The 12,709-nt window shown below is 41.3% G+C and overlaps 1 protein-coding gene across 12 annotated transcripts in view; it reads left to right on the top strand.

Annotated features, from left to right (window-relative positions):
- LOC122517830 (roundabout homolog 2) overlaps window positions 1-12,709 on the top strand; it is a 195,482-nt gene that overhangs the window by 50,293 nt on the left and 132,480 nt on the right. For all 12 annotated transcript variants that reach the window (XM_043636426.1, XM_043636423.1, XM_043636421.1 and 9 more), the window contains one exon: window positions 1,100-1,141. In XM_043636426.1, coding sequence (XP_043492361.1) covers window positions 1,100-1,141 — 42 coding nt within the window. The remainder of the gene's footprint in view (window positions 1-1,099; window positions 1,142-12,709) is intronic.

Genomic DNA, 12,709 nt, shown 5'->3' with positions numbered 1-12,709 from the left:
AACTTTGAAAAAGTCAAGCAACTGAAGCGAAAGTTTCTCAAAGTTGACGTGCCGTTTGAATCGACGCAAAGGAAGAACGTAGGAGGATTGAAATAGCCTCGTTTCCTACCTTTATCGTCGATTTCTTATTTCTTCTTCTTCTTCTTTCTTTCTTTCTTTATTCAATTCGTCGTTTCTCCTCTTCGTTTCGCGGTGGAAGAGTCACGTCCGATTTTTCTATATAATTTGATTTGGTCAGCGAACGGTCACGAAATCAACGTGCGACTTTCTACGAGAAAAAAGACCTCCTAGTTTTCCTCTGGTTAAAGTTCAAAATGGGCAAGTTACATTAGCGCCGCGAGAAGAGAACAAGAATGGTAAAAAAAAAAAAAGAAGTAAAGCTGTGGAAATGAGATAGACTTCGTTTATTTCGATGGGAGATCGTAAATAAAACTTAGCTTTGCCGTCCACGATCATAGATAGGAAATATGTTTTTGTAATCTCTCTTAAAGCGTATTTTACTTTCCTCTTCATCAAAATCGTAAAAAATCTAATTACTCTAGCGAATTTTCTGTTCTTTCTCTTTCGTAATTTATCCTTTATCGTTGACCATTTACAGACGTTGTTTCTCTATTTTCTCTAGCCCTTTTTATACATTCCCATTTCGTAAAATTACATCCATTTAGATATTTTCAAAGTACTACTTTCCTATTCTCTGCTATTTCTCGGAAAAATTAGCGGTGGTTGATAGTAAATAATTATAGTTGCCATTGGGTTTCTCGATTAATTCATAAACATTTTGTAAGATTAATTTTGTCTCTGCGAGATAGCAGGAAAAGGGGTAGAATTGCAAGACGTACGAAACCTTTTGGGCAAGGAAACTCCGTAACTCGCCCGTAGAATTTGAAAGTTTTGATTGCACTTCTGTTTCCTACGACGAAATTGATTTAGAAGTTTCGTTGGACGCGAAACATCGTGGATGCCGTTGAGATGCGTCGAAGACGACGACGACGACGACGACGACGACGATCCTCGCACTTTTATTTTTCAACAGACACTTTTCTTCCATCCATAATATCTACGCCATCAACGTTCTCAAACAATGTTATTTTTGTTGTAGGTCTTAGACAACGCGCGGGCACCACGGATTCTCCAAGAACCGGTAAGTGTAGAGGGAAATCTAAATTCTCCATTAAAGTTACGTTTCCACGCGCCGTGAAAATATTTGAGAATTTCATTTCTCGAATGGATTGAAAAATATCGACGAGTTTTTCTTCCTTTCTTCCATCGCGTAGGAGGCTGCAGCATTTGCTTTAATTAAACTTTTATTATGATACATCAGATATTCGTAGTAATGTAATTGTCACCGAACAACTAACCAACAAACCAACCGACCAACCAAGCAACCAACCAACCAACGATATGATAGATAATTAACAAAGCGAAACCAATATAGAATGAATATGAACGGATAAAGATACATAATACTTAATGCTTTTGCTCACATTTCTATATAAATCCTGATTCTCGTAAATATCAATCCACGAGGTAGTTGGAAACGTTGTTTAATTATTTATACGCTCGCATAACTGAGGTCGCATTGGATACAGAAGCCTCCTATTGACACGGAACCATTGAAATTACATTCGATGTTGATGATGCGAATAATATCCTCGATTGGATATCCAACGGGCTTCAACGAATCATTAGTATAATTGGTGTAGGCCTGTGTGTATAAACTGTGGCGCAGTCGAAACAGCGCTTTTCGTCGATTAACGAGACCATTTTATAAAGCCTAGTTGGACGGATAACGGGCAAACGAGTCCGGCGTCGTTAATTTATCTGGAAATACGACGAAACGAAGATGTTAAAGCACAATTATGCGACTAATAAATTGTTGGCTCGTTCGAGCTAGCAGCAATGAACGCGAATGGCGTTCCACGATGGTGGTGGTGGGATGGGTGCTTTTAGTTGGTTCGCGAACGCGCCAGCCCCGGTCCCACGATTCGATGCATCAACGAACGGGAGCAAAACGCGCCAACTGCCGGCAGTTGGCAGTTGACGAATATCTAAATTTCCGCGATGCACGCTCGACCGTAATGTGGGCTGCGGCCTTTTAAGCCATTCATGCATCACAATTTGATGCCGGCTAGTAAAAACAGTCCCTTCCGAGTTTCCACATCCCCACCTCGCGATCCCTTTGCTATACTCATCGGAGACCCTGTGGCCGCACGGCAGGCCGCGCAACGCCACCGCACGCCGAAATTTGCTCCATGCTTTTCCAAAATTCTATCTATACGTAGACGCGGGTGCGAATCAAAGCCGATTGTTTTAGTGCACCTAAGTGTACCTTCCAAATCTTTTTCCGTCTGTGTAAAACGACACGTCGCAACGTATATATATATATACGTATCTCCACGTATACGATGGAATTTCTCTTTGTGCGCGTTAGGCCGTATCAAACGATAAACCGTATTCGCGTTGCTGCGACTGGCCAACTCGCTGGGCAACGAACGACGAAAGCTTTTATTCGATTCAAGAACGATCCTTGTATTTTAAAACTGCTCGTGTTATAGCACCGCGTAAAGCCAGAAATCATTGGATTCTATTTCAAAATGGATGATCTTTTTATTTCGTTTCACTTGTACAACGGTTTTATACGATCGAGGAAAAATAAATGAAAGTTCATAGAAATGTTTAAATAGATAAATTAAGATTCGATAAATTAGTTTAATTATACAAATGAACGATGAGATTTGACGTTAATTAATGACGTTATCGTAATGATTAATCGTTGAAAAAAGTACTCGGGTTACCGCACCGGGAAAAACGCGAGCGAATTTTGGCACGCGCCAACAGCTCCCGAACGTTTTACTTCGCCAGGGTAAAACTCTTTGCAAATATTTGTACTAGCTCCGCGTGGACTATCGGAAAAGTTGGCGCGAAAGTTCTCTTTAACGTCGCTTTGAATTTGAAACGAGCTTTGCGATAGCGAGCAAAAGGACAAATTTTCTTGTTTCGTCAATCCGACCTTTCTATTCAGCGTCCTTCCTTTCGTTCAATTTTTTCTCCTCAAAATTCGACCCTTTTTAAGTACTCAATCTCTTATTTATAAAGATACTTTCTCTCTCTCTCTCTTTACGTTGTCACAGCTTCAACGTATAATTCCGTTTACTTAGGCGTTTATCATGGGCTAACAATTAGTTAACCGTTTATTTTAGCAGCAACTTCTTAAAATGCCCTTAAGTTTGAACGAGTCTTTCATAACGCGCTTACACCGAACGTCAGTATTTTCCAAACAAACTTCTATTTTCCACACAACGTCGATCTTTAATTATAAATTTCAAGTGATACTCTAAAGTCACGTACTCCATCTCGAGAGATTAAGTCAACCAGTTCGATTTTCGAGTCTTCAAAATGCACGCTTTACGTGCATACTACTATAACGCTATTGCTACTACTATTACGATCGACATTCAGAGGCTCCGTATAAGCGTTGTACTTTCGCAAAACTCTCTACTCTTCGTTCTCTATTATTTCTACGATATACGCGCGTACCCGAGTGTGATCATTACTCGTGCGCTCTTTAAAGAATAATATTGACGGTAGAGTCTGGTTTCCTAGCACGTCACATCATAAGGGAGTATCTCGGAACGTGTTATTGCCATCCATAGCGACTTGTATAATACTTTACGAACTAGTTGAGAAAGCGTGCGCTGGCGACAACCTTTATCAAAACTTATTTCCTTCCAATATTTCACTGTCTTTCTCTACTCTACTTTTAAAACGGAAACATCCGCAATTGATACCGTTATTTAATGAAACGCCATATATAATCAAGCAAATAAATATAAATAAAATAAAATTCGTGCCGTGTTTTAACAAAGAAAAAGGGAGAGAGAGAGAGAGAGAGCAAAGATGTTTGCACGTATAGCATCGATAGTTTCAATGAATAAAAGGGAATCGTACGAAATATACATTTTGCAATGAAAATAAATTTATGTATCTACGAATAAATATATATAGCATATAGTAGAATCGTGCGTTTCACATATATAGTACAGAGAATACAATGGAAAGAGAGTAACTCAATGATACGCGTATGTTACCCCATGTTTCTATTCATATCGTGAATTTTTTCGTTATTTGCTATTGTGTCGTGAATTTACTATTGTTTCAATTCATTTCTATACATTTTTTGTTTTATCGAAGTATCGATATTATAGAAAATAAAGAAATATCAATTATGGATAGTAGTATCGGCTTACTAAAAATCAAAAACGAAATACAATTTGTCGAGGAAAATTCGTCAACGAATCAAAGACGTTTTTAGTTAGCTTTTCTTTCCGCCTTTTTACTTTGCTCGATTTATGGTAAAAAGAAGATTTCCCCGGGGAATGGGTCACCTCGAAATATTCGATGAAGGTCGGTATCTTCTTCATTCAAGTAGTTTTCATTTTCATCAAAGGGATTTTGAAACGTTCTACGGAGAGTGCACTTCGTACATGAATAAAGTGCATGTAGTTAACGTTTCGGCGATGTTTAATTACCTCGGGGTGCGGATGAACGTATGCGTGTATTACGTTAATTATCATCGTTGAAGTTCGTTCATTTCCACGATATTAGGACTGTGTTTATCGAGCGTTACGAGAAAGGGAATGAAAGCAAATGAAAATACCGATTAATTCGAAATATCAAAGCTGTGCCATTATAATATATACTGGAGAGAATAATGCGTAAGAAGAAATAAGGACGTGCACGCACCACGACAATATTTTTATCGAAACGCGAATCTGCAAGTTTAATTTATCAACAAAATTTGAGCAGAAAAGTTTTGGAAAAGAAAAAAGAAGAAGCTGAATTGTTATTTAGCGTAGCAAGGAGAATCCCGACTAGGGTGAATGGTCTACCGCATATACCGAGAACTCGATGCAGGAGTATTTATTGTTGGACTTGGTTCGATCGATGCTTGGGGAGACATCGTCGACAGCTCGGACTTCCTTTAGGCCAACCAATTCCACATGCCCAAAGGAAAATTATGTTATCGCTCGTAGTGTTTCTCTTCGTTAGATGGGAGACGGATAACATTCAAATATAAATTCAAATATTCGCGAAGGCATGTCCCTTGCATTTTCTCGAAAGACACGATAAAATCCGTTAGATCGGTACACTCGTACGAGCGTGAATAGATTTATGAGGACGAGAGTAATGAAAACACAGCTATATGTAAATACATACATACATATTATATACTAGCTCGTTGCTAATTCACAGTTCGTAACGAACCTACATTCGTACGTACATACATATTCGTATTATACGAACATTATAAAAGTTGAAATTATATCTCATTTGAGCGAGTAGAATTCGTAGCGGCGTGGCGCTTCATTTTTCGACGAGTCGCACGAGTTTTCAGTGAAAATGCGCGGACAAGCAGTCCGTTGGGATTCAGCAGCGTAGAAAACAGAGAAACGAAAATGGAAATTGCAGAAACAGGAGGAATATAGGAATATATACGTAGGTACGTACGTACGCAGCGGTGGAAATCTTGAACGTCCGAATCTGTCGCTCATATCTAATTCTGTTTAGCGCACTGACCAAAATACAAGAGAGAGAGAGAGAGAGAGAGAGAGAGAGTACCGCGACGTATCGCAACACTACGAAAAGTTTAAATTATCCTGTCCGCTGGGGGAGGAAAGCTCCTCTGGGAAGCGACTCGGATTGGTCGAGTCTGATTAGTTCGGCGGTCCTGCACTCGTTTTATCCTCTCTTCCGTGGAGGTTCCTCTACAGTTTGGTAACTACCCTCTACTCGTTCAAAGAGGAAACGATTCTAAGGTGTTGCAATGACTTTTCTTCTTCTTCCTCTTCTAACCGACGAAACTATGAAAACTAGCAAGGGAAACTCTTCGTTTTACCACTCCTCGACTATTATTTCTGTTGTAGATAACGGTAAAATCGTAGTGTATTTATTGAAAATACTTTATTTAAATAATACAGAGACGAATATATTCAGTGTAAGAAATGTTGCAAGGGTTGTTAATCCTATCTCCCTGGTGACGTAACTCGTAGCAATTTGGCGTCTCGCGCCAATTCTCTTAATGAGTGGCTATTGCAAAGCACCACGTGGCTATTTTACTCGTAGCTCCTCGGGGACGGTGCGCTTAGGTTAATCGATTTGCGTGTATTCCTTAGCTAAGGGATACGCGAGAATCGTTGTGAATGGATGCAATCCTCCAAGTAGATATTCTACGTTAATCCGATGGATACTCGCGATTGCGAAATTTCCTAATATATCTACTCGTAATGTTATTAATTAGGTATACGCTATTTTAGAAACTTTCGAGGTAACTTTGACAACGTTCATCTTTTATATTCGCGATGAGTTAATAAATACGTAAGTAGAGATATATTCGATAAATCGCTATTTGGAGTAGGAGATGCACTCGGAGATAGAGATAAAAAAAAAAGGGTACAAATGAAAAACATTCAAATGCAGAGCATCGCGTTGTAATCGGGTAGGAGAGATCAAAGAGAGAAAATAATTTTCCTTTTTTCTTCTTCCGAATTTTGTTGTTGTTAAATCCCCACGGCAAAAAATTTCGATGGTTAAAAGCTCCGAATAGCTTTCATGAACGTATGTACAACTGCGTTCGATTTCACTCTATCTGATAGTTACTACATTTATCGAGGGTACCCGTAACTACTCGCCGATTAAACTGTTCCGCGTTATTTTATTTTTTGTTTGTTTTCCGTTTCCAGAGAATATAGAGATATCGTATAGTATCTCCTACTTTTATTTTTGACCAACTCTCTCGTGAACCTTATCGAATTGTTAAATCCATAAAAAGGACTTTTTTGCGAGGTAAATCGTATAAGATTCGGACGTAACGTAAATTCGATCGTTTAGAAAACTTGCCATTTTCTTCCCGAACAGCGTAATAACGGATTCAAAGGGTATATCATAACGAGCGCGAATTCGACGGATTATTCCGTTAATTGCGTACAATTTCATTTCGGTACCAGCGGTACTCTCTCTCTTTCTCTCTCGAGGAGGAGTAGAAGGACTAGAATTTATCAAAGATTAAAGTTTTGAAATGGAAGGTGGGTGAGGTGGGTACGCACGGCGGCTCTTTAAGAGTAGAGTAGACGAAAATGAGAACAAGGATGCAGGAAAGATGAGTGAATGGGGGGGGGGAATCGTTACGCGTCGAATAATGGGAATGGGAATGGGGGAGATGCAAAGGAAACCAACGCGTATACATACATATTCGTGTGTATACATCGACGCGGAATCGAGTAAAGTTTAGTGCAAAAGGGAAACGCGATCCTAATTCGCATCCATAGAAAATGAACGTTCGATCTTAATTCGCGTAGATGCGGGTACGTTGGTATCTTGCGAGACGGCACGCGATATTTCCAGAAACTCGACTAATTTGATTTCACCGTTATAACGTATTTACCTGCGAATGTGTAGATTTCCAAGGTATTCGAAGTCGAAACTGTTGTGTATCGTTCAATGGGGGCGACGACTAGAGGGAAAAGGAATTTCTGTATACGCCATTATTGCATGAACTTTAGAATTTCATTTTGTTAGTATCTATTGAAGTTTCTAAAAACGGAATGGAATGGTTTTTCCGCGTCGATACGGAGACAAGTTCCTAGTACGTTTGATATACGGAGCATATTTCGAAACCGCGTCGTAAAATCGCGCGTAGTCGGACGGAACTCGATTAACAAAGTGGCACGTCATCGTCGTCTTCTACCGTCCCTCCCCTCTTCTCCCTTTCTCTCTATCTCTTCCTCGAAAACGAAATCCGTTTAATGCACTTATCTCTAGCACGGTACGTCGTCGTCGTCGTCGTCGTCGTCGTCGTAGCGCATTTGGAATCGTTCTAATGCATTTATCTTTGCTTCCGCAGCTATGGAAAGCTTTTGCTTTCGAGGTTTGTCACGTTAATACGAAAGCAAAAGGCAAGGGCATATAAATCGTAGCTAGCGTGTAATCTCATTCCCCGATACTGAAAATTGCATGCGAACTTGCTATGTACCGCAGGGGAGAGATTTCTCTCTTCCTTCCACGACGTATCATTGCGATTTGCAAGAAAAAGATGCCATTTTCTTTCCTACATGTATATCAATGGTATATCAAAATGGGTATTTTATGTATATACTTACTCGTGTCTCTGCGCGTATATGCGCGCTCGCGTGTGTGTCATCTTTACGAGAACTCGCGAGATTACTTCAAAGAGTCGTAGAGACCTCGCGACTTTCTCTCGAGAAGAAGAAGAAGAAGAAGGAGAAGAAGAAGAAGAAGACTTCTTTGTACCTTCGAGTGGGTTCTTCTAAGCTATCTTCGTTTTTCCCTCTATTCCTCCACATAGGAGAATACGTCGATGTTCGAGTTTCCGAAGACGAGAGCTACTTCGCGAGAGGTCTCCTCCAAACTGCCGCAAGTGTCCGGAATACGAGATCGTTCCTCTCTCTTTCTCTTTTTCTCTCTTTTTTATCATAGCTATGCGAATGAACGTTTTCTATTCTTTTCTATCCGAGGCTTATCGAGAAAGAAACATTTGTGGAGAATAAAAGATAGATAGATAGATAGATAGATAGATAGAGAAAGAGAGAAAATAAATGTGACGGACGAACTCACGAGTTAAAGGTGGACGAACAGTCGACACAACCGACCGTACTAATGGAGACAATTTATTATTTTCAACTTTCCAGCGAACCGTAATAGCAATTCGCCTTTCACGAGCCGCGTTTCATCTCTTTCTCCTTCTCTTTCTGTCTGGGTGCGAGTAAATGCCGTTGCATGTGATGGATCGTAGTGTCGGGAGAAGAGAGAAGGGGTTGAAACGGACTCGCAACAGCAACAGCACCAGCACCAGCAGCAGCAGTAGCAGCATCCCCAGTACTGACACCGACCAAAATGAAATCGCCATGGAGGATGCGGGGGATGTTCACGAGAGAGAGAGAGTGAGAGAGAGGGAGGGAGGGTTGAATGGAAACCGGCAGATTTTCAGCTCCGACACCGGTTTCGAAACAATTAGTTGGTCGCATTAGCATTTCTAGTTCGACTACTAGCATATATACTTGGCGCGGTTCATTAACGATTCGGTTGAGAAAATTGGCACGGATCCTCGTCTCGTCGTCATAGCTTTTAAAATGTTGCCAATTATGTATACAGTTAGGAGAATACTAACGATACATAATATGCTAATTCTCGTCGACGTCGTCGTCGTCGATGATGCGCGTACAAGCCCCGCTCTCTCTCTCTCTCTCTCTCGTCGATTACGAGTTTCGATTTAGAAATTGTTAACGATTTTCTACCCTCCCCCGATTTAACAAGCAATCTGATTAGTCTAATCGTCCAATGGAACGGTACGATTAACATCTCGATCACCCTTTTCGATCGATCACACGGTTTATCTTTTATCCAATCGATTTCATAATCGTTCTGTTTTCTCTCACAAATTTATTGGCATCGTTTATAAATGTACATAGCGCTATGTGTTGGTATATATGGATACGCGTACGTCCTGCAAAAACTCCATTAGGTAGATCATGAAATCGAACGTTGATGGAATTCCAATATCTAATTATGAACGTTTTATCGAAATGAATGTTTGGCGATGAATGACTCGAATTACAGGATTAAACGAGACGCGTGGGATGACGGGGGACGAAATTCGTTTTTTCAGCGTTGTTTAGCTTCGTTGTTCGCGAATATCGAATGATTTTTATTTTGTCATCGGTTCCTTCGTCCACGACAGAGAAAAAACGGCGCGCTGTATGTATGGGAAAAGTTTAATTAAAAGTTTCCACCTATCTTACGAAATGCGCGATAAGTTACAATTAGCATCGACTGGCATAATACGTTCGTACAAATCATACTTTGTTAAACAAACAGGCGCGAAACAATGTTTTTCCTCTTTTCTGTTTTCTTTTATTACGCGTCGATATTCTCGTCGATTAATGGTGCAACGAATTGTTGGCCATTTAATTAAATCGATTCGCATTGACTGCTAGTTTCGATCGTATATTTAGCCCATATACGTACGTACACATATGCATTCATTATATCGATCGTAATATTATTTCGTCGACCGCGGCAACCTGGAAAAAGATATTTTTTCGTCGAATGTAACCAACCTAACCCGAGGTAACTTTGGACGAAAACCACGTTTTGAAATGATTTCGTTGATAACCCCGCCGACGCGCGTGTGTTGGATTTTACGTTATGCAAAACGAGCTTTTCGTCGACGAGATGAAACGATGGGAAGAGATAGAATTCGATTGTGTTTTGCCGATGAAAAATCTCATTACCGTTTTTGTCATAAAATATAATACTCTCTTAAAAAGACACGCATAAAAAAAAAAAAAAGAAAACAAATGCATTTTGCATTGTTACGACAGGCAGGTAGAATAAAGCCGGGCGCGTTTTCCAATGCGCGCGCGATAAAGCGCCAAAATGATTACAAAGATAACGTCGTTTTTCAAGGGACCGTTCATAATCGAAATTGTATTTTATTCCGGCTACCCCCTACCCCCCGACCATGCGAAAATGTATGGATGGCCGCCCGTGACAGAGAGACGGCTGCGTACGAGCCACTTCCGTTGCACGTATCGCGATCATCGTCGTCGTCCCTTTGCTGCCTGAAAATGTCATATTTATGTTTCCCTGCGGCGCGGATCGTCGATGAATCAAAGTACGCGCGTGGGTGGTGAGAACAGATGCACGCCAAGGGGAAACTTTTCTAAGGATAGAGAGAAAAAAGCCCTACGAGAGCCCTTAGAGAGCTAGTTTTATTGCGGATTTATAACCTTCCGCGTTGTCAAATTTCGAATAGTCTCCCTTTTCGATTCGCATCGTTCCGTTTATTCTTTTCTTTTTACTCTTGCGCGAATGGCTCGATGAAAGACGAGGGATATACGTAGAACTTTACAGCGAACGACGTATGAGAAGAGAGAGAGAGAGAGGGAAAATACGGAATATGGCACTCAGGCTTCACCCTTGCGGCTAAAATTGAATGCGAGCGAAATTTGTGTCGAGCTTCGTAGAGAGGAGGAAGAAAGAGGGTGAAGAAAAGAGGAAGTAAATTCTTGCCCGAGGGATGCGGGGAGTTCAATGTTGGCTGAGTACGTCCGCCAAAGCGAAAGTGTAAAAGGGTGATAAGAAGATAATTGGTCCAAAGAGAGAACGCTTCTGGTTCCTCGGTCGTCGGTTTTTCAGCCGATTCAAGCCGAGCATAGGCTTTACGCGTACCTCTCCGGTCAAAACGAATCCCTCCTAATCCTGTCTTTTAACGACGCAATACGAAGGGAAAGCAGGATACGTGCTTCGTCCAAAGTATTGCCCTTTGGAATCGACGTTTCAAACGAAAGTAATCATTTCCTTTTCCAAATGAAAATTTTCTTCGTCGTTCCTCGAGAAGATTTATTAATCGAATTAGGATTAGGGATCAAGCGTGGATTTTTCGATCAGCGGAAAATGGACAAAATCTTGAAAGGAAATGTCAAAAGTATCGTTCCTCTTTTCATCGTCTCTCGGAGCAAAGTTTAATTCCGTTGGATAGGAAATGAAGCTGGCGCGTAATAGAACGGGTGTCCGATTTTCGGTCGAAAATTGATATTCTGTCGGCGACAAGCGAACGGTGTCATTGGGCCGTCTCGTAGTTTCGAGGTTGGAGAGCTGAAACGAGTCTGTCGGTGCGATATCGGCTAGAACGCGATGGAAAATGAGAGAGAGAGAGGTAGAACATGCCTCGACGATTCGAAGGTGCGAAAGTATCAATGGCTGTCAATACTGTCGCCGCTTTGTGAGCGTTTTCTGCGATTGAGTTAGCGAGCGCGAGCACGAGGCCGCCATTGGAGAACTGCCTTTTCAAGTTTGTTAGCTGAAAAGCACCATCGGTAGCGAGCGCGGTATCCCAAACCAATATATCGAACCGCATACTGTCCGCTTCACGCGAAAGCTTTCCGTTAGTGTGCCCAAGTTTTTCGCGTTTGCCGAATGAACGAACGTTCGGTCGAAGGAATTTTTCAAAGAAAAGAAACGAACGGGATTAGAAAGATAGATGGGTAGACGGATAAAGGGACAAAGAGGAGAGAGGGGAATGAGAGGGGAACGAGAGGGAAATGAAAGAGGGATTTGCAAGACTTTGATCCTTCGATGAGAGAAGGTTGCTAATCGATTCGTGTCGCGCGACGATAGGACGACTAATAATTGGCTTTGCAGATGAGAGAAAATCTATGGTAGACTGCTGTCGCAAGCGCATCATCGGGATTACAAGCGTAATTAATTAGGTTGCGTTGATCGTGGTATCCTCCTTTATCCCTCTCTCTCTCTCCCGCGATAGGTATTTCCTCTTTCAACCGTTGTTGCACGAACGATAAATATCGTTCATTCGCTAATTCTCGAGTCTCGCTTCCGACGCGTTGTTTCGCGTGCGCGAAGGTGTCAAATAATCGCTAGATCGAATAGCCAGTCGCTTTATCGAAATCCTATCGGGGAGATGATTAGCATCGTCGTCGTTAAGCCAAACGGCATCTAATATCGGAATTTCCTTCCGCGCTCCCGCTCTTGCGGTCGCTATTATGAAATTGTTGGAAAAGTTTTCTTCGGTAGGCTAAATCTCCTCTTCCTCGGCAATTTCATTTTCCTCCAGGCTAAAGTGCCGACTTAAATTGCTCCGCGGAAGGACGCTTGGCTTTTATATTCTTCTCTC

The sequence above is a fragment of the Polistes fuscatus genome, unplaced genomic scaffold (genome assembly GCF_010416935.1).
Source record: "Polistes fuscatus isolate 324 unplaced genomic scaffold, CU_Pfus_HIC Scaffold21, whole genome shotgun sequence".
NCBI classification, from domain to species: Eukaryota; Metazoa; Arthropoda; class Insecta; order Hymenoptera; family Vespidae; genus Polistes; species Polistes fuscatus.
The sequence above is the reverse complement of the archived record's forward strand: the minus strand, read 5'-3'. Positions and strand labels throughout refer to the sequence as shown.